At 35.1% G+C, this 22,078-nt stretch overlaps 2 protein-coding genes across 5 annotated transcripts in view; one reads left to right on the forward strand and one right to left on the reverse strand.

Moving 5' to 3' along the window:
* gdap2 (ganglioside induced differentiation associated protein 2) overlaps positions 1-10,583 on the reverse strand; it is a 29,300-nt gene extending 18,717 nt beyond the window's left edge. The window contains exons 1-5 of one of the 2 annotated variants that reach the window (XM_067408662.1): positions 10,504-10,583; positions 7,706-7,741; positions 2,270-2,493; positions 392-531; positions 75-228 (exon numbers count right to left, since the gene is read on the reverse strand). In XM_067408662.1, coding sequence (XP_067264763.1) covers positions 75-228; positions 392-531; positions 2,270-2,466 — 491 coding nt within the window. In that variant the 5' untranslated portion in view covers positions 2,467-2,493; positions 7,706-7,741; positions 10,504-10,583. Of the gene's footprint in view, positions 1-74; positions 229-391; positions 532-2,269; positions 2,494-7,705; positions 7,742-9,148; positions 9,167-10,503 lie in introns of those variants that run through there. The other variant, XM_067408663.1, reaches the window with a different exon arrangement.
* On the forward strand, positions 7,712-21,780 carry wdr3 (WD repeat domain 3). 3 transcript variants are annotated; one of them, XM_067408658.1, is made up of 28 exons: positions 7,712-8,450; positions 9,648-9,806; positions 10,536-10,722; positions 10,826-11,035; positions 11,127-11,245; positions 11,993-12,071; positions 12,299-12,394; positions 12,535-12,630; positions 12,756-12,857; positions 13,530-13,627; positions 13,739-13,840; positions 13,926-14,156; positions 14,270-14,363; positions 16,479-16,580; positions 16,700-16,785; positions 16,878-17,016; positions 17,626-17,682; positions 17,783-17,883; positions 18,152-18,263; positions 18,555-18,689; positions 19,782-19,832; positions 19,910-19,975; positions 20,062-20,154; positions 20,338-20,388; positions 20,817-20,860; positions 21,004-21,132; positions 21,269-21,362; positions 21,480-21,780. In XM_067408658.1, exons 2-28 carry the CDS (start codon positions 9,796-9,798, stop codon positions 21,633-21,635), a joined length of 2,841 nt encoding a protein of 946 aa, XP_067264759.1. In that variant the 5' UTR covers positions 7,712-8,450; positions 9,648-9,795; the 3' UTR covers positions 21,636-21,780. The 3 variants fall into 3 exon arrangements, with proteins under 3 accessions (XP_067264759.1, XP_067264760.1, XP_067264761.1); XM_067408659.1 differs by lacking the exon at positions 9,648-9,806; XM_067408660.1 differs by lacking the exon at positions 9,648-9,806 and having other exon boundaries at positions 7,712-8,374.
* The last annotated feature ends 298 nt before the right edge of the window (positions 21,781-22,078 follow it).

Consider the following 22,078-nt stretch of genomic DNA (forward strand, 5'->3'; position numbering starts at 1 on the left):
TTTACTTAGTATAATCATGTGTGTGAGCAGACTGACATTTGACTCAAAAAATTTATTGCAATGATCCAGCTTACTTGGCAAGCTGCATGACGTTTCTGTAGCAGCTGTATAGAGAACTTTCTGCAGCTGTCCGGTACTTGGCTTTATATTTGGGTCCAACTGTGTGAACGATAAAGCGTGCAGCCAAGTTGAAACCCTCTGTCATTTTTGCCTCACCGGTTCGACATCCTGGAAAAATATTAGCACAGCCAAGTCATTTACACTCCAACAAAATGATGAGATAATATCTGTAACCAAAACTGTATAACAAAAACAAAAAGCATTAAAGTTTAAGATCTAAGTTAAATGCTTATAACAGTTCTTCATTTATTATCCAGGTAGCGCCCCCTACCTTTCAGTTTGAGTAGTTCATCCCGTAGTTCAGGTCCGGCATATCTGTGGATACTGTCTGATACGGGGTTCTTGTCCGTTAGAGTCTCATTGCTTGTATTGACGATTGCAGTGCAGTTTAAAAGTGCCACATCTCCATTACTGTAAAATGAGGGAATGATATAACCCAACATATCACATACAGAACATCCAGAAAATCACATAAGGTATGGAAAAGCTATGAGTACAAATATAGCATATAAATAACAGTGTTGTATTTGTAAACAAACCATTAAAAATATTTTTTACTGAAATGAAGCTGAAATTAAATAAACTATTAATATTAAAAGGAAAAACATATAAAAAAACTTTAATTAGAAATTAAAGAAATTAGAAACTAGGAATGGTGCCTTGGCAACTAAGTGAAATAAGTTAAAGTACTAAAGTTGCTAAAACAAAAAAAAATAAAATAAAATAACAAAATTACTAAAACTTAAATTAAAATGAAAACTCAAAATATAAAAGTAAAAGCACAAATTATTAATACATACTAAAACACTATATAAATTCTAAAACAACACTGATACATTTTTTTTTTAACAGTATAACATTATTAACTTAATATAATCATGCCATTTTTAAAAGAAAAATGATAAGAAAAATAAAAATCATGTTTTGCAGTTGCATGGAAATCCGATGAATAATAATAATAATGTTTTTTTTTATATAGCACCTTTCAAGGACCCAAGTACGCTTTACATGAAGTTGATAGATAACGAACACAAACATATACAAGTATACAGTCAAAAATGAAAGGATAAAGTCTCTATGAACAAATCCTGCTAGCAGAAAACAATGTGCACTGCTGAATTCTTTTCCTGCCTGAACTTCCAGAAGGACCGGTTTTATAAAATGGACTTTATAGAGAAGTTCCATGAAATGAATTTCCCCTTTCTTAAAAAAGAGAAACTATGAATTTGATCCTGCCATAACACAGCTATATCAGTCAGAAAGCACAGCAAGAAGGACTTCTCAGAAGGTCGCATGTGACTGAGCTATAAGGGGGATTTGTGTGCACGAGGTAATGACTAAAAGAAGTAAAGATCTGGTGCAAATAACTGATGCAAAGAGCACAGTGTGTGCAGACTGCAGAGGAAAAAAAAAGGGTTAGGCCTAAATTATTCAATTATTAAACTAAGACAACAAAAGAAAAGAGTTAGGCAAGTTTGATGCTTAGGATTTTAAGGCGAAGGCTGACATTATAGCCAAAACCCTATTAAAAGGTGCTATAGAGGATGTTTTAGACATGTTTTAAACCAAAGACTGTTACTGAGTTTTTGAAATGAGCGCATGCGTAAGAACAGCCCCCCTCCTTCACATTTAGAGGGAACGCTTCCCAAAACTCGTGCACGAGTATTGGAACACAAGTGTTTGTTTACCACCGGCATTCGCTGTATCGTGTTAGTGGATTCATTATGTCGGACTCACCGCAGATAACTCATAATCTGCAGTTGTAACACCTGACAAAAACATTGCATGCGGCGCCTGTGGAAAGTTACTGGAGCATGCACGTCTCTCACAAGGAACGTAATGGCAGTGATTGACAAGCCAGAGGGCCAATCGTTTATGCGATGATCACGTAAACGATTGGCTGATGTTTTTAAGGCCCTACCTCGTGCACAGATGATGTATATTAATATTATTACTTTCAGTGCACCTAATAAATAGTCTTTTATCAGTTAGTAAAGACAGTTTCAAGTAATATTTCAGAAATGTATAAAACAAAACATCCTCTATAGCACCTTTAAGCAATTTGAGCTTGAATAACTGCAGAAATTTGAATCTAGGAAAAGCAGAAGGTTTAAGGAATATCAATAGCAGTGCAATAAATATCACCTACAATAGTACAATCTTGCTGTTGATGTCTTGTCTGAAGGGGAAAGGGGACGTTAAGGAGTTGACATGATTTGTAAGCTTGTCTTTCTCCTCCCTTAAGTGGTTTTCTCCATCCACCTCATCGTGGACTCCCTGAAGCTGGTCCCATGTGTGGAGGCTTTGGACTTCCACAAACTGGGAACGAGCTCCCAAGGGATCCATGCTGTTGCTTCACTGAAAAATGTTGAACTGAAAGACACAAAGAAGCATTTACACACAGAGACTGTAGTGTGACCTGAGCCATATTAGCAATCATACACACACATGTCTGCATCAGTTTAAACATGTAAGTGGATGGTTACAATGACTGACTTAATTACATTTTTAAGCACAGTAATGCTGTGAAATCACTTGTGATCTAAAATTTACTTTAGGTTAGTTGAATGTTATGCATCCTATTTTTTAGAATTTGTAGCATTTCGATTAAGTTTGACTATTTTAATAAAATCCCTTTAAACAATTTTAAAGGGTTAGTTTACCAAAAAATGAAAATAATGTCATTTATTACTCAACCTCATGTCGTTACACACCCCTAAGACCTTTGTTCATTTCGGAACACAAATTAAAATTTTTTGATTAAATCCAGAGACATAGACAGCAATGGCACTTCCTCCTAATCAAAAATATTTTAAAGGGATAGTTCACCCAAAAATGAAAATTTGATGTTTATTTGCTTACCTCCAGTGCATCCAAGATGTAGGTGACTTTTTTTCTTCAGTCGAATGATTTTTAACTGCAACCGCTGCCGTCTGTCAGTCAAATAATAGCAGTAGATGGGAACTTCAACTATAACAGTAAATAAAACTTGCTTAGACAAATCAAAATTAAAACCTGCGGCTCGTGACGACACATTAATGTCCTAAGACACGAAACGATCGGTTTGTATGAGAAACCGAACATTATTTATATAATTTTTACCTCTAATACACCACTATGTCCAACTTCGTTCAGCTTCCTGTTAGTGAGGTCTGATCGCGCTCTGACAACGAAAGTGATGTCTTGCGCTCATTGAAGTATATGGGCGAGACATCACTTCCGTCTTCAGAACGCGTTTTTTGACCTCACTAACAGGAAGCTGAACGAAGTTGGACATAGTGGTGTATTAGAGGTAAAAATTATATAAATAATGTTCGGTTTCTCGCACAAGCCGATCGTTTCGTATCTTAGGACATCAGTGTGCCGTCACGAGCCGCAGGGTTTAATTTGGATTTGTCTATGGAAGTTTTTTCGACTCTTATTGTTCAAGTTCCCAATCACTGCTATTATTTGACTGACAGACGGCAGCGGTTGCAGTTAAAAATCATAATTTGCGTTCGACTGAAGAAAAAAAGTCATCTACATCTTGGATGCCCTGGGGGTAAGCAGATAAACATCAAATTTTCATTTTTGGGTGAACTATCCCTTTAATTTGTGTTACAAAGATGAACGAAGGTCTTACAGGTGTAGAATGACATGAAGGGGAGTAATAAATGACATTATTTTCATTTTTGGGTGAACTAGCCAGGATAAGCCTTAATCTAGAATAGTTAATCATGTCTTAAAAAACAGCTTTCTGAAACACAGATTAAGTACAGATTACTAAAACCTGGACTATGCAGTCCTGAATTAAAATAAACTGGATTAATTTAAAACCAACTGTGCAAATCTGAATTAGCATGAGAGAGGTTGCCTAGAAGACATGGAATGAACCAAGAAAAGCTTAAAATTGCATGGAACTGAGAAGCAAATCCAAGGAAAACAATGGCAGCAGAAGACTGCAATAATAATAATAATAATAAAAAAACTTTACTAAATAGGGCTGTCAAATGATTAATCGTGTTTAATCGCATACAAAATAAAAGTTTGAATTTGCCTAATATATGTGGGTGTACTGGGTGTAATTATTATGTGTATATAAATACACATTCATGTATATATTTGAGAAATATTTACAAGTATATGTATTTATTTATATTTTTATATAATTTATATTATATATAAAACTATTTTGTACATAAATAACATATTTCTCTTAAATATATACATTAATTTGTGTGTATTTATATATACATAATAATTACACACAGTACACCCACATAATAGGCAAACTCAAACTTTCATTTTGTATGCGATTCATCGTGATTAATCGTTTGACAGCCCTACTAAACAAGAGATAGTTCTTTTAAAGCATGCAAAATACATCAACTGTAGGGGAAAAAAAGAGAAATGCCTGGACATCTGTTTGTAATGAATTCTATTTAAATAGATGCATTCTGTGTATATAATAATCCTATGGGGCCAGTTGTTCAAAAAGTTTAATCTGGATCAGAATGATCTGGATTTGGAAATCCCATGTTTTGCTATCCAGGATCAGGTTATCCATCTTACTTTTCTGCTGGTTTTTCAAAGAAAAATTTGGATTGGATCACTGTGATCCAGATATACACTTTTCCAGATTACCAAATCAGGATTTCCAGTGCTCTACAGAGCCCCTAAAAGGACATGATGATAGAAAGAATATGGGTTTTGAATTAAATATAATATTTTTGTTGGATATTTACAGCTGTTTGGGGATTGTTTTATGGCACCAAAATCTTTTTTACTTTACAGTAGGTTACCGAAAGGCTAAATATGTAGGCTAATGTCTACTTCTAATTTATTTAACAGTTAAACTAATCAAGAGCAAAATAAAAAAAAAAAAAAATGTGTATGTATATTACATGATATAAATGTTGTATTTTTTTGACCAGTTTTAAAGTTTTACTACATTTTCCTCCTGGAATCCACCTTGAAATCCTACCCCCTGTTGGGATCAGGATAATCCTGTTTTTTTGGATCAAAGTTATCCAAATCCTACTGACAAGTTTTGAACAACACAAACTGAAGGCTTGATCCAGATTGAAACTAGGATTGGATTCCGTGATCTAATCTGATTTCAGAATCCCTTTTTCCTTTTGAACAACCCATTTACAAGATTTGATCCAATACAATGGCCGTAATCCGATCAGATTACTTTTGAACAACTGGCCCATGATTATTAATGCTTTTACATAGCAACAAACTAAACAACCATTTACAGGTGATAATCAGTGTTGATAGTCTAGAAATTGATTTGGTAGAAATGGGCTGGTTTGATCCAAAGCACTACTATACTATACTACTACTTCACTATATAAAATAGACAATTCTTGATAGCAGGTCCTCGACCCAAGCAAAACCTCTACACATCACCACAATGGTAATCTCCAAAAAACACAAACATAACAAAAACTTTTACATAATAGAACATTAAACAGTAAGAAGTCTCTCCATATTCTCATCTTTCTAAAAAAAAAAAAAAAAAATGCATAAAATTACACTTTTTCAACATTTACTCTCCCAATTCAGCCCGGTGCAAAGCATGATGGGAAGTCTTATTTGATTGGGTTACTTGACTGAAACATGTTATTTCAAAATGAAAACTTCAAGTGAGTTCTAGTAACCATTTCAAGTCAAGTCAAGTCAACATGAAGAAATCACATATGAACCAGAAACAATGGTGTTAAATCAAAATAAATTGTTTAAATAAAGTGAACAGCACCAAAAAAAAGAAAATATACCATACATACATACATATATATATATATATATATATATATATATGAAATATATGCGTCTTCTTTGAAACAACGTTAATCTGAAGTTAAAAGGTGCCATCGAATGTTTTTTTTTTTTTTTACAAGATGTAATATAAGTCTAAGGTGTCCTCTGAATGTGTCTGTGAAGTTTCAGCTCAAAAAAAACCCCTAGATTTTCTTTTTTAAATAATTTTTTTAACTGCCTATTTTGGGGCATCAACTATGCACCAATTCAGGAGCTGCTGGCCCTTTAAATCTCATGCTCCCTGCCCATCGAGCTTGCGACTCTATAATACAGTGCATTTACAAAGTTCAAACAGCTAATATAACCCTCAAATGGATCTTTACAAGATGTTCATCATGCATGCTGCATGCATGCTTCGGGTCATGCGAGTATAGTATTTATTTGGGTGTTTATATTTGATTGTGAATTAGTTTGAGGCTGTGCTCCATGGCTAAAGCTAACATTACACACTGTTGGAGAGATTTATAAAGAATGAAGTTGTGTTTATGAATTATACAGACTGCAAGTGTTTAAAAATGAAAATAGCGATGACTCTTGTCTCCGTGAATACAGTAAGAAACGATGGTAACTTTAACCAACAGTAGCCTACGTTAGCAACATGCTAACGAAACATTTAGAAAGACAATTAACAAACATCACTAAAAATATCATATCATCATGGATCATGTCAGTTATTATTGCTCCATCTGCCATTTTTCGCTGTTGTTATTGCTTGCTTACCTAGTCTGATGATTCAGCTGTGCACATCCAGACGTTAATGCCTGCCCTTGTCTAATGCCTTTCATAATATTGGGAACATGGGCTGGCATATGCAAATATTGGGGCGTACACCCCCGACTGTTACGTAACAGTCGGTGTTATGTTGAGATTCACCTGTTTTTTGGAGGTCTTTTAAACAAATGAGATTTATATAAGAAGGAGGAAACAATGGAGTTTGAAACTCAGTGTATGTCATTTCCATGTACTGAACTCTTGTTATTCAACTATGCCAAGGTAAATTCATTAAATTTTCATTCGAGGGCACCTTTAAACCTTCCTCCTGGTAGATTTAATTTAAACCTCAGTTTAGTCCTGGAGTAGCTCTAGTCTTCCTCCAGGAAATCAGCTTATTAAACTCTGGACTAGACTAAGTTTAGAACTATTTTAAACCATGACAGTGAAAGCAGATTTCTGTTAATCTGTCTTAAAAGGCCATTTTATTCCTGGACTAGGTATAATCTCTGTCCGGGAAACCTCCCCTCATCTTGGAAGTTTGCTGAGGCCCCCTAGTGGACCCTGACCTCCTGGTTGAGAGCCACATAATATATTGTGATTAGATTTGAATAGTGTGGTGCTTTCTTCAAAATGGAAAAAGATGTGTTTCTAATCTTCCAAAGTGTGACAATAATTTAAAAAGTATTCTGCAATAATTTCTGTGCCAGGTGCAGCAGCTGCAATGTGAGAAGTGTTCTGTTTATGAACATAATTGACTTTGAAGCACAACAGAGAGGCTCTATCAGTGTCCAGACAGACAGGACTCCAGGAACAGATAAGATATTCAGCAGAAATGAGCTGCATGTGTAAAGGTCGACTCCCCAAATTAGATTTCATCGACAAAAACAAAGCCAGGAGTTAAGAGATAGTCTCATCTCGATTGCAAAGAGCACATACAAATCATGCAGCACAATACTGCTTTAAGGATAGAAAGGAAAACAACACCTCATACTAATTCTAACCATATCGACTTGATGAAAATGAAACAAATTACAAACACCATCAATAGCAATGACCAGCAACCTACCAGATGTCCACTGATGCAGCTATTCAGTCCGGCCAACTGCAAAAACAAAACCACGTTAGCTCAAATTAGTCCGTTAAATATAGTGCTAGAGATCACTGTCATCCGCCTGTGCTTCCGCTTTTAAATAGACCATTGTTAAAATGTGATTTTAGCTGCTTGTGGTCAACACATCGTGTTTGCAACATTCAGCGAGTTTCCTTATCAGCTGATTCACGAGGACAAATATCATCACTTCCGGGATTGCAGCAGGGACGGTAGCTATGTTGTCGATACATGTAGAAAACGCACAAACCAAGCCAATACAGTATCATAGATTTTAAGTGACGTTCTACTGTCACCTCAGAATTAAATTAAGCATAATAAAGTATAATGAATAGAAAAATCAATTAATATTTTAATTATAAGCACTTTGGTACGCCTCATGGACAGCGACATGACTTCACAGACCGAAGTAATCGATAGCGGGCACATAATTCATAAGAAGAACAGATAAATTAAACGCATAAGGAGTGGAAGTAATGATGAAGCATCCAATCATATATTTTAGCAATACACAAATATCCACATAAACCCGAATCCCTGAAACATTTGATTAAGTAACATCGTATTTCTGCTCGGTAATCTACCTCTTTTGTCTTTACTGGATGTCACACATGCGACGAAAAGCATGTAAGTTAGACGTTCTCCACATCCACAGAAGCAATATTTTCTTAAAGGACTTCAGATACAATATCTAATCGACAAAGTATGTAACTGCATTTTCTATACACAGTGGCTTAATTTGGATTTTGTTACTTTCTAATATTTCTCGCTCTCTATATATACATAATTGAACGAACTGCATGTGGTTCGCGTTGCTGTGTACATTGTCGCATGGACCTGAAAACGTGGTGTTGCAGGAATAGTTGCTCACTTTCCGTATATAGATTGTCTGTTTGATTAATTTACATTATAACTGGCTATCGCAGTTTTTAGAGGTGGTTATGAGCCTCATTTGGTAAAGCCGAAAATCTAAAATACCATTGAACAACGTCACTAGCACAGATCTGGTTTAATCTGTTAATGTTGACAAGGTAAAACTAATGTATGCTGCCATCGAGATGAAAAATATGACTTATGAAGTAGTGAAGTGGCATTTGCCCCATGTTATGTGTTAGCCGTTTCACGGAGCATTTATGTTGGCCACCACAAGCTCAATATAATAATATCATTTTTCAACAAGCTGAATATAATAGTATTTAGAGGCGAACAGAGTTCCTACGCAGTTTGGAAAAGAATAGAAAAGCCTTTCAATGTCCAAAAACTCATTATCCAGCTACAGAAATTAACTTCAAGAGGAGCATTTTACTAAATATATGCACTATAGGCTATTGCATATTCATTGTATTTGTACTTAAAGGATTAGTTCACTTTCAAATTAAATTTTCCTGATAATTTACTCACCCCCATGTCATCCAAGATGTTCATGTCTTTCTTTCTTCAGTCGAAAAGAAATTAAGGTTTTTGATGAAAACATTCCAGGATTTTTCTCCATATAACAAACAGTTGAAGGTCGAAATTACAGTTTACTTTATTTATTTATTTTTAATTTTATACGTTTTAACAATAAATGCTCATCTTGAACTAGCTCTCTTATTCTTCTCCATTTGAATTCCAGCAGTGTAGACACTGCTAAGTGTATTACTGCCCTCAACAGGTCAAAGTTAGAACTAAATTGTCATGTCATATACAATATGCTATTGCAAGTATATAACAATTAGTTCAAACTTTAACCTGTGGAGGGCAGTAATACACTTAGCAGTGTCTACACTGCCAGAATTCTAATAGAGAAGAAGAGAGCTAGTTCAAGATGAGCATTTATTGTTAAAACCTTTTTTTTTGTTTTTGTTTTTTAGAAAATGAGTAATGGTTTCTCTAGATAAGACTCTTATTCCTCGTCTAGGATCGCGTAGAACGCTTTGAAGCTGCTTTTGAAGCTTCAACCGTTTGGACTCCATTGAAGTCCACTATATGGAGCAAAATCCTGGAACGTTTTCATCAAAAACCTTCATTTCTTTTCGACTGAAGAAAGAAAGACATGAACATCTTGGATGACAAGGGGGTGAGTAAATTATCAGGAAATTTTAATTTGAAAGTGAACTAATCCTTTAACATGTGCTTCGATATTGAATGTATAAATCCGTTTTATGACAGCCACCATTTAAATGTTTAGGCCTACATTAAAAAAAAGAGTAGAAAAATAATTGTCATTAAAAATGTATTATTAAAAACTTCCTCATGTGTAATTTAGCCTATATTTAAGTAGCTTACAAATCAATCTTAACCTAATATTATAATGATGTACCAGCTGTGGTTCCCTGTATAGTTTACAGCATTAGTTGAGAGAGATTTTTTTCTTTGAGGAAATTTGCCATGTACTGTACCTGATAGGCCCCAAATTAATCAATACTGAAACAAAGGTAATCAAATCAAAATGAAATCGCAAGCTTCTGAATCGCATTCAATTGTGATTCAATTTGTCAATGCTCAGCCCTAGTATCAATTTATTTAATTTATTTGAAGCAAATGTTGTTTTTTCCATTTTCCATTGCACCAGAATATTTAGCCAAATAATGTAAATGTTTTTTATACATTTCATATTCATTACATACATTACTAAATATTATTGTTATATAAAACTGCCATGTAGAAAATTTACTTTGATAAGCCACAATATATGGTATGATGGGCCTTTTCTAAATATGTGTTCACATGACAAATTGTGCAGTTTTCTAGATTAAGAAAGTGACACAACTTACCTGATTCCCCTACTTTTATTTTGTGTCTACAGCCTCTGGTTTGCCATGGGTTTAACTAAGCAGTACCTGCGCTATGTGGCGAGTGCTGTATTCGGGGTGATAGGCAGTCAGAAGGCCAACCTCGCGTTTGTGACCCTCAAGGGTGGTGAGAAAGGTCGATATGTCGCTGTGGGAGCCTGTGAACATGTCTTCATATGGGATGTCCGCAAAGCTGAGAAGGTATTTAAATGTTTTAAAAGACCACTTAGTAGTACATTGATTCATCAGTTTATATAAACTGCTAAATGTTACACTCACTTTCTCTCTCCTTTAATTATCTCAGGTTCTAATACTTGAAGGTAAAAAGCATGAGGTGACGTACCTGTGTCCCTCTCCTGATGGTGTCCACATAGCGGTGGGTTATGAGGATGGAGGTGTGCGCATCTTTAGCCTGCTGAACGGTGAAAGCAACATCTCCTTCAGTGGACACAAATCAGCTGTCTCAGTCATTAGATACGATGCACTGGGCGCTCGTCTTGTCACTGGCTCAAGAGTGAGACTACAATTTAAAAAAAAAGTAGTTTTTTTTTTGGATATTAATTTTTGCATGAACTAAAGTCATTTTTCATGTTGTTGTCTTTCAGGACACAGATGTGATTGTGTGGGATATCATCAATGAGAGCGGTCTGTACAGACTCAAAGGACACAAAGATGAAGTTACACAAGTTTTGTTCTTGGAGAACAAAAATCTGCTGATTACAAGGTAAAGCAGCCTTTACATTTCATTTGAATGAATTCAACACTTGAAAATATATTATTATTTATATATATATATATATATATATATATATATATATATATATATATATATATATATATATATATATATATATATATATATATTCAGTCAAACAAAAATGTATTCAGACACTTTGAACATTTCATTCATTAATACAGTTTATTCACTGTAGTTAAAAAAAAATGGTAATAAAATATGACAAGATCTCAGAGTTAAACTTGTCAGAAAAAAATTAATCTCAATCATGTCAGATAACACTTAAGCAAAACATGGTCAGGTCAAAGTGTCTGAATAATATTTGTTTCCAAATTTTTTATAAATTTTACTGGTAGTCCACTGTATGAAGATTTTTTGGGTATAATATGTCACAGTTTACTTTATTTTGCTATCCTCACTTACACATAAATGAACTATAGTGTCCTGCACCCACTAGTAAAAATATATAAAAAATATCAAAAAATTCTGAATAATATATATTATTTTTATTTAATTTTTTATATATATATAAAAATATAATTTTTATTTTATATATATAGGGCTGCCCTAGACTAATGATTTTTCTAGTCGACTAGTAGTTGTTCATTTAAGCAATTAGTTCACTAATCGCACCTGTATATTAATAAGCCATATAAATAATAATAATGGGCCTTTAATTGCTGATACTATGTGTACTGACTCTATAATAATTCTGTGTGTGTCATGTTTCCTCAGCTCCAAGGACAGTTTTGTAAAGTGGTGGGACTTGGACACACAGCATTGTTTCAAGACCATGGTGGGACATCGCAGTGAGGTAAATCGAATCGCTGTACACTGTTGCGTCTTTCTTGATCTTTCTGAAATAATTAACACAACACACTAAATGTGTTTTCTTGCCGCTTTGGCATCCTAGGTGGACATAAAGCCAGTGTAATTGCTCATAAGGTGTTTTCTTATTTTACTTTTGGAGAATGAGTCTCCAGCACTGTTCAAATATCTGTTGGTGTTATAATACAGTGCAACCTTGTCTGATCTCCGTAGGTATGGGGAATGGTCCTGTTGAACCAGGAGAATAGGTTGCTTACAGGGTCTGCTGACAGTGAGCTCAGAGCCTGGGACATTGAGTACATTGAGGAGGTAAAGAGATATCACTCATGCTGGATTACAGTGTCGGCTGAATTACATTTCAGTACGGTCTTGAATGATCTCTGTAGTCTTAGAGAATTGACAATGATCTCATTTTAATGTGTTCAGAATAACACCAAATGTCTTCACAGGGTAAAGAAGTTGGGGAACCACAGGAAAAGAAAGTCAGAACTCTTATTAAGGATGAGGAGGAGGATAAGGAAGGACTTGATGAAGAGCCAGAAGAAGTAATATTTCTTCTATCCAGTTCACCCTATTCAGTTTGTGTTCAGTGGATACCAGTGACTTGACATGGCATTGTTTAAAAGGGTTTCATTCATATGTTTACCAAAGATCTGATTTCTGTCTACAGCGGATACTCAGCTGTAAGAAAGCCGGTTCTGTTCTGAGGGAAGCCAGAGACAGGGTTGTATCCTTGGTTACAGATGCCAAGGCTAAAGTGTTTGCATGCCATGTAAGTATATATTTCATAGTTGTGAATACTTTTTTCTCCAAAAAAAAATTTGCATCCTTCTGAAAAGGATTCCACTTTCATTATCTTGGTCAATAACATTGAGAAGTCACTAACTAAAAGCAGCTACACAATAATTAGGCAAAAATTAACATTCTCTATTTCCTCTTTCTTATTCAATTTCTCACATGAATCAGTTAATTCGAAACAGAAACCATTCAATGATTCAGATGTAGTGCTAGGTTTACATTTGAGTCTGTGCACTTAAGGCCTTGTGCAAAATTGTCATCTTTTTTTGTAGAGAAATGTTTTAATTCTGCTGTAGATTAGGTATTTCTAGTTTATTTGTGTATATATAGTATAGATGTACCTAATTGAGTTGTTGCTATCACCTTAATTGATTTCCTCATTATTTATGTGCCAGATAACACAACTGCTATTTTTAAAATTAAGTTAAATTTTGTAGTTTAATATTTTCTATTTATATTTATGAATATATTGCTTCTTAAATAGCTTCAGTTTAGTTCAGTGTTTTGTTAGCTGCCTGCAGTGTAGCTTTTTCTTTCTTCAGTGTGTGAGTAGTTTATAGGTAGGAAATCTTTCACAACAGTGTTATCCAGCTATAAGGAATTGAGCCTGTATCATATGATAACTTTAAAAAAAAAATCTCCACAGGGCCTGGATGCTACGCTTGAAGTCTTTACTGTACTATCAGAGGAGGAGGTCCAGAAAAAAATGGACAAAAAACTAAAGAGAGCCAAGAAAAAAGCAAAGTGTGTGAGACCTCTGTTTTGAAATGTGAAATTGTTGCGGAGTTCTTCTTCAGTGCTGCTTAATACCAATTAATAAAGAATAGTATCCTGAATAACTGTTATGTTTTGCAGGTCTCGAGAGGGAGGAGAGGATGTACCTGAGCCTGTAGTTGAAAGAAAGTTGAGTGATGAAATCCAAAAACTGGCAAATATAAAAGCGTCATCCAAGATCAGGTCAGACAGTACTCCTGCAATCAAGCATAGCTCCCCTTGTATGCGTTATCAAGTATTGATGGCAATGTTTTTTTTTCACCTGCAGATCAATGGACTGCCTTATGGCTCCTAATGGAGAGATGAAGCTTGCTCTTCTTCTACAGAATAACACAGTGGAGACTTATACACTGAAGACCACAGAGAAAAGTCCTACTGGCACTAAAACCTCTCGGCTCACACTGAGTGGTCATCGTACAGATGTCAGAACGCTGGCCTTTAGCTCAGATAACATAGCCATTCTCTCCGCCTCTGGAGAGACCGTCAAAGTGTGGAATAGGTGAGTGTGGTGAAGCCAAATATTTTCCATCACATATAATTTTTTCGCATTATAGATTTTGGCAAAAAAAAATTTTCTTCTTTTTTTTTTTTTTTGGCAAAAACTTCCGTCAGGTCCACCTTGCAGGTCATTCGTACCATGGGATGTGAATATGCTCTCTGCTCGTTATTTGTTCCTGGAGACAGACAGATTATCTTAGGAACGAAGGTATGTAACTGTTCACTTCTCTAACATCAATCGATGAGAGTTCAAAGAGATCCAAAAATTAAATTCTGTCATTACATTAACATTTAATTTCAAACCCGTCCTATATATTAAAACTAGGGCCGGGAGTTTAATGCGTTAATTAGATTAATTAATTTAGGGGAAAAAATAGCGCGTTACATTTTTTAACGCACTTGCCCCGCCCATAGACGCACATAGGTCATCAGACATTTTCTACAGCTGACTGATGATGAACATAATGCAGGGCAAAATTCAAACGTGCTTTTGGGCTTTGTCTGCGGTGGCAGCACCCATCGCACGTAATAGATCAACTGATGTGATTTAAAGACAAATCGCATTCAAATATTAGGCGCCGATTTATGTTTTTGTCGGTTAGTGCCCACAACTGAACCGTCCATAACCAAGCGCGCACACGTAATATCTGAGCCAGAGAAGAGCCTTGAGGACACTATATTTGAGTTTTGTGGAGAGATTCGTGCTGCACTTAGTAACCTAGTTTTCTTGGTAGCCTTCAGTAAATTAACTTCTCTAAGAAAATGATTTATGAAACATCAGTTGACCATATGTTTACAATTTCATATTTCCATATTGATTAAAAAATAAAGTTATAGATGGCCTATAGTTCTATAAAGATATAGTTCACACAAAAATTAAAATTCAGTCATCATTTACTCAAACTTGTGGCCCAAAAGTTTGTGTAATAAATTCTATGTTGAATGAAATAAAATATTTATTTCTGAATCTACTTTTTGTAGTCTATTTGATGCTTTACACAATAATGACTTCAAATTATCTTTTGGGGATAATTTCTCAGCCAAATTTGATGTACGATAAGTTTGTGATTAATTAGATTAATTAATCGCCACATTATGTAATTAATTCGATTAAAAATTTGCTTTCCAGCCCTAATTAGAACCTCATTATAAACCGGCATGGCAGACTTTCTTCTGTGGAGCACAAAAGATGTTTTGCAGAATATCTGAGCTGCTCTTTTCCATACATCCATTCAAAAAAAAAAAAAAAAGTAGATTGTGACTATGGGCTATCAAGCTCCAAAAAATACAAAAAGTACTGTAAAGTATTCCATACTACTTGTGCACTACATTACAAGTCTTCAGAAGCCATATGTTATTGTTTTTTTTTTTTTTTTGTGTGTGAGGAATAGACTGATATTAAACTAGTTTTTAATTGAATTGAATTTTTGCACACTTATTCAACAGTTATTTTGGGATTGAGTGTTATTTTGGCATTATTTTGGTATAAATCATTTTTTAAAAAATTAAAAACATTGTTTAATATTTGTTTAATATTATTTGTTTAATATTAGTTTTTCATCTAATATTTATGTTTTATTTTGTTATTTTAATTTAGTTATTTTATCAGTAACAAACTGATATTCAATCTTGGTGTGTAAAAACATTGTGCCAGGTTGGAAGTCAGTGACAAGTGAACGCTTGCATGACAGTTGGTCGGAAGTGATGTTTTATAAGTTTAAAAAGTTTAAAATATTAGTATTTTTCAATTCCTTTTAAAGGAATAGTTCACCCAAAAATGAAATTTTGTCATTACTCATCCTCAATGACAGAAATTTCATGTCTTCCCAAACCCGTAAGACATTTGTTCATCTTCGGAACACAAATTAAGATATTTTTGATGAAATCCGAGGGTTTCTAAAACACACGTAGGCAGCAACGTCATTGCACCTTTTGTGGTTCAGAAAGGTAATAAAGACATAGTTAAAATAATCAACGTGACTGCAGTGGTTCAACCTTAATGTTATGAAGAGACGAGAAAACAAGACAAAAATAACGACTTTATTTAACAATTTGAATTACGCGGTTGACGTAGTGAATGCAGTGCAGGCTTCCGTGTTTACGTCTGAATGCCGGCTCAGTATTTGTCAAAGCCGTGCTGTGATCAACACGAAGCATGCGTGTGATGCTGACACAGGAGTCTGCCAATAATATTAATTTTTGGGTGAACTAACCCTTTAGTCCATAAATAATGACCTAAACTACAAACACTAGTTCTTTGGTCATTTTTCATTATTTTTGTGTAACTTGTTCCTTATTTTGTTCCTTATTTGTCTTCTGTCAGAGCGGGAAGATTCAAATTTTTGACCTGGCTTCAGGAAGCCTCCTCGAGACGACTGATGCACATGAAGGAGCTCTTTGGTCCATGTGTCTCTCTCCAGACCAGGTCAAACATTGATCTCTCCATGGATTAAATTCTCATCCCTGTAAAACACCACAGTGACTTCCTGAGGATTTAAGCTTTTTTTGGCTTTTTTCATTTGATTTGTGTCTGTGTTCACACAGAGAGGGATTGTAACTGGGGGTGCTGACAAGACTGTGAAATTCTGGGACTTTGAGCTCATAAAGGATCAGGACTCTGGAAATAACAAGTGAGTTTATTGTCTGTGATCACAAATCACGACTCTCTCATCCAGGTTTCTCTCCTTGGCTTTAATGTATTATTGCTTTGTGTAATCCTCAGGAGACTGACGGTAAAGCATACGCGCACCCTGCAGTTAGATGAGGATGTGTTGTGTGTGCGCTACAGTCCTGACCAGAGACTGCTGGCCGTCTCTCTTCTCGACTGTACGGTCAAAATCTTTTACACAGACACACTAAAGGTAAACCACAAGAACAGTGTTGCAGCATTACAATACCTTCCTCACACCAAAAGATGGCGTCTCGTATGTTAAATCTATACGACTTATTTGAATTACATTTACCGAGGGATATTGCACCACCAATAAAGATACGAACACTATATTAATCTCAGGTCATCTTACCATTTTCACCTTGTAATACCATATGTCTCAAATGTATTTCCAGAGCTACTTTTTTATTGGATTAATATACAATTTTTTTTTTTAAAATACTTTTTTGTATTGTTTTTTCAAAGTAAATTATTACATTTTATTAAAATTATTTTAATTTTATGGACCAGTGATGAAGCAGGACATGTCATTTTAAATTACCTGTGAAATTGCAATTCGGCAAATTCTACTTCCTGTCAGTCCAATTCAATTTCCTGAGTGAAGACTATTGAATTCCAATTATACACACTTAATACCAACTGTAAATGGGGCCACAGTGTCTTAAATGTCAGAGAAATGTCAGCACAATATAAGCTAACTAAACGCCACAAATGTAATATGCCTTTAGTTCAAAACAACAGGACAGATATGTGAGCTGTGCATAACAAGAGATTTGCCCTCTGTCTCAACTTCCTCTAGTTCTTCCTGTCGCTGTATGGACACAAGCTGCCCGTTCTGTGCCTGGACATTTCACATGTGAGTGCACTAACTAACACTACACATCCCGCAAGTCATTTTGACGGATGACGTAATTGTGCTAAAATGTTGTTTGTGGCTTACTGTGCTTGTTTTGTAGGACAGTGCTTTAATAGCCACAGGATCAGCAGACCGAAACGTGAAGATATGGGGTTTGGATTTCGGAGACTGTCATCGTTCTATGTTTGCACATGATGACAGGTAATAAAAACTCTGCTGCTCGTATAGTGACACATTGCTGGCAAAGTCTTTTCCCTGTTACATTACCTATACATTTTTTTTTTTGTTATATTAGTGAATATTATACCGGTTGATGACAAGTACAGTGATTTCAGTGTTCGGTCAGGTGTCACCTACCTATGGTGTTGACTACTCTTCAGCGCTCATGGGCTGTAGTCGCTGGATGACATCAGCCCAGATGGTCATTATTTGTCATCCTGTTTTTTCCCTGTTGTTTTTTCCTCTATAGTGTCATGTTTCTTCAGTTTGTCCCTAAAACCCATCTGTTCTTCACCGCGGGAAAGGACAGAAAGATCAAGCAGTGGGACGCTGACAAGTTTGAGCACATCCAGACATTGGAGGTGACCTTCTCTGATAGTTGGACAGTGTTCAATAGGCATTTTTCCATAGCCGAAATGAGTTTTCCAAAGGTCGCTGAGGTGGAAGTAGCTGTTATATTGAAAGGATTAGAGTTATAATAAGAGTCCAGTCAATATGCAGCAGAGGCTGATTGCATTACGTAAGCCGCAGTCTGCTTTTGCTTAAGCCCTAATCAATGTAATCACAGACAAAGATGTATTGGAACTGTTGTATTATTACAGAGCCTTTCATACCCGTGACTGTGTTTTTGACCCTCTGGATATGTTCCTCAGGGACATCATCGTGAGGTCTGGTGCTTGGCCATCAGCCCCAATGGAGACCACATCGTCTCCTCGTCTCATGATAAGTCCCTCAGGCTGTGGGAGAGAACGAGGGAGCCCATCATCCTGGAGGAGGAGAAGGAAATGGTGAGTGCTGGGTTTTCAGCAGAATGTCACACAGCCGAAAACAGGTTTGATGGAATTAAATACTGATTTTAAGACCTACATTTACATATGCAGTGGCTTGTCATAAGTGTGCAAGAAATTTTACAAAGACTTCAAACACGTTATATTTGTAATGTTTATTGAGTTTAACCTTTAAGTGTTACATTATTTGATTACAGATGTATTATTAATTTGTTAAGAATAATATTATCTTTTGACTTGGGTTTGTCAAGACTTAAATCTAATTAGCTGAGGTCCTTTTCATTTTTAAATGATAGACATTACTGTTCAAAGGTTTGGGGTCAGTAAGATTTTTTTTGACAGACATTGTTAATTTTTTAATCAGCAAGGATGCATTAAATTGATCAAAAATTGCAGTAAAGACATTCATAATGTTACAAAAGGTTTCTATTTCAAATAAATGCTGTTCTTTTGAACTTTCTATTTATCAAAAAAAAAAAAAAAAATCCAAAAATATTAAGCAATTGTTTTAAAAATAATAATGTTTCTTGAGCACCAAATCAGCATATTAGACTGGAGTAATGATGCTGAAAATTCAGCTTTGCATAAAAAATAAATTACATTTTAAAATATATTAAAATAGAAAATATATATTTTTTAATTGTTATAATATTTCACAATATTTCTGCTTTTATTTATTTATTATATTTTTTATCAAATAAATGAAGCTTTGGTGAGGATAAGAGACTTCTTTAAAAAAATAAATAAAATAAAATATTTAAAAAAATTTAAATAATCTTACCGACCACAAACTTAGTGTAGATCACTAGATTTTTAAAAATAGATATTACTGCATGATAATTTATAAGTATTTGTAATATATAAAACATAATTTGGTACCTATAATGCTGTAAAATGCTCACTGGTTTATGTAAAACAGTTGTATGTTTACTGCATACCTGGGCCCAGAAAAAAAAAAGAAGAAACTTTATTGGTATTTTCATTCTCCCAAAAAAACAAGTGTATCAGCTTTTAAAAGTACATCTGTAAAAATGAACTCTATACATAAAATTACAATATATTAGCTGACGTGTCTAATATTTTTCTCCTCAGGAAAGGGAAGCAGAATTTGAGGAGTCATTGGCTAAAGGTGATGAACCCGTGGTAAGTGGTTCTCCTAGAGATCAGTTTTGCCTTCTAAGTTTCAGCGTGTTCTCAGTGTTTCCTTATGTAACTCGCAGGTTCCTGGAGAGACTAAAGGAGAGGCAGAGCCTGCTGGGAAGAAGACCATTGAGACAGTGAAAGCTGTAAGTCTGCAGAGCTGTACACATAAAGAGCTCCTCTCCTTTATAAACAGTAATGGAGAAATGACACTCGTGTTTTGTTTCTATAGGCTGAGCGAATAATGGAGGCCATTGAGCTCTATAGAGAGGAAAGTAAAAAGCTGGAGGAGCACAGAGCCGCTTGTGAAGCAGCAGGGAAGGAGGTATGATGTTTTCTAGAAAAAAAGCATACTCAAATTCCATTTAGAGACTAAACAAAATAATTGATTTAAGTTCCCTTTTAGTCTGCACATAATTAGGAATGGAGCTTTAAAAGTATCATAAAATAAGGATTTTAAATCTAACAATGCAGGTGAATTACTTGTTTTATTTTCGCTTTTTTGCAGTTACCACCCCCTAAAATGAACCCCATCCTTGTGGCTTTTGGAAATGTCTCTGTGAGTGTTTGTTTTTTAATTATGAGTACTGGGCTTGTTTGGTTGTCATATTTGGTTAATAATAAGGGATGCACAATATGCACCGTATCAGATAATGGTTGATATTATTGAATTTCTAAAGGTATATATTGAATAACTTAACACTGTTGAATGTTTTGATGCCTGAATTCACTTGTAGCAAATAAAATGATTATTTTTACTTTCTTTCTTTTTTATTTTTCTGTTATGTATTTTTTACACAAATAAGAATTTCAGTATTGTATATTTATTGGTTGTTGACCATAACATAATTTTAACAACATGATTTTGATATCGGTGGATTCTTCTTAATACACCACAGTAAAGAGCTGAATTAATTTTTAATTATATTTTCTTAAAGCACAAGTTTCGCCACTCATATTTCCCATGATTTCCATTTATATCTGCAGCCCTCTCGATATGTTTTGGAAGTGATGAAGAAGGTTCGGTCCAGGTAAGAGCTCTTCATCAGCCCAGTCAAAAGCACTCTAACACATGCATTTTCCCATCTGTTATGTGCCGTTATGTTTTACGGGTCAGTCTGATTCTAAGCTGTGTTTTTCTCTTTATCTTTCTTTCTCTCTGGTGTGTTGATAGTGAGCTAGAGGTGTCTCTGCTGGTGCTGCCGTTTCCCTATGTCCCGGATCTGCTGCAGCTCTTCAATGGTTACGTACAGCAGGGCCTGGAGGTGGAGCTGGTTTGCCGTTGCCTCTTCTTCCTGCTCAGGTATTAATTTTGATTTGTGTTTATTTTACTATTTTGTAATTAAATGACATTCTCTATTAGCATTGAGCTGATTATTTTCCTAGGCCCATGTGATTTTGGTCCTGACTAACAGTTCTCTCTCTTACCATTTTCCTAGAGTCCATTTTGGTCAGATCACCAGTAATCAGATGCTGCTGTCAGTCATCGACGAGTTACGGACCAACACGATCTCTAAAGTGCGAGAGATCAGGGTGAGTCCCGATTTCAGCACAGTAAACAGAATGGGTTTAGCCACTGTGATCACTCCTCTCATATGATCAGATATGATTGTGTAAGCATGTGTGTTCTTGCTTACCCATGTTTTTCAGGATGTCCTGGGTTTCAACAGCGCTGGTCTTCAGTTCCTGCAGCGTGAGATCGAGAGCAAAGAGGACGTGATGTTCTTTGCTGATGCCACAGACCGTTTTGAAGAGAAGAAGAGAAAGAGGAGGAAACGTGAAAGAGCCGTGCTTACAATCACATGAAACAATGACAAAACTGATGGCTTTCAACTGTTATAGCAGACTGTATAGCTTTGTGCTTTTACAATTCTGAAGAGCAATCATGCTGATGTTTTTATAAGTTCATGTGTCATTTGTATCTGTTAAAGTCCATAAAGTTTAATTTCTCCACAAATCAACTCACTGAGGCTGTTGTTCTTTAATATCTATATATATGAATCTATACATATAGAATTATTTATGGTGCAAAACTTCAACCAAATTCATGGCCATTATGATGATATTCTATTTGCATCTTTCTTGTACTGTATCTGTATGCACAGCAAAAAATCTTATCTTTGTTTGTTAAATTAGTTCTGAAATGCCTAAAATGAGAAAAAAACATGCAACAGATTCTATGAAAACATGTTTGCAAATGTAACAACATTGTAAATGTAACCTAGTTTAGGGATTTTTTTAAGTTTTTA

Source organism: Chanodichthys erythropterus, chromosome 14 (assembly GCF_024489055.1).
Source record: "Chanodichthys erythropterus isolate Z2021 chromosome 14, ASM2448905v1, whole genome shotgun sequence".
Taxonomy (NCBI): domain Eukaryota; kingdom Metazoa; phylum Chordata; class Actinopteri; order Cypriniformes; family Xenocyprididae; genus Chanodichthys; species Chanodichthys erythropterus.

Excerpts from the sequence above, each read along its gene's own strand:
- wdr3 (XM_067408658.1), top strand. Across the intron at positions 14,157-14,269 it reads ACCGTCAAAGTGTGGAATAG|GTCCACCTTGCAGGTCATTC; the intron begins GTGAGTGTGGTG and ends AACTTCCGTCAG. Across the intron at positions 20,389-20,816 it reads TGGCTTTTGGAAATGTCTCT|CCCTCTCGATATGTTTTGGA; the intron begins GTGAGTGTTTGT and ends TTATATCTGCAG.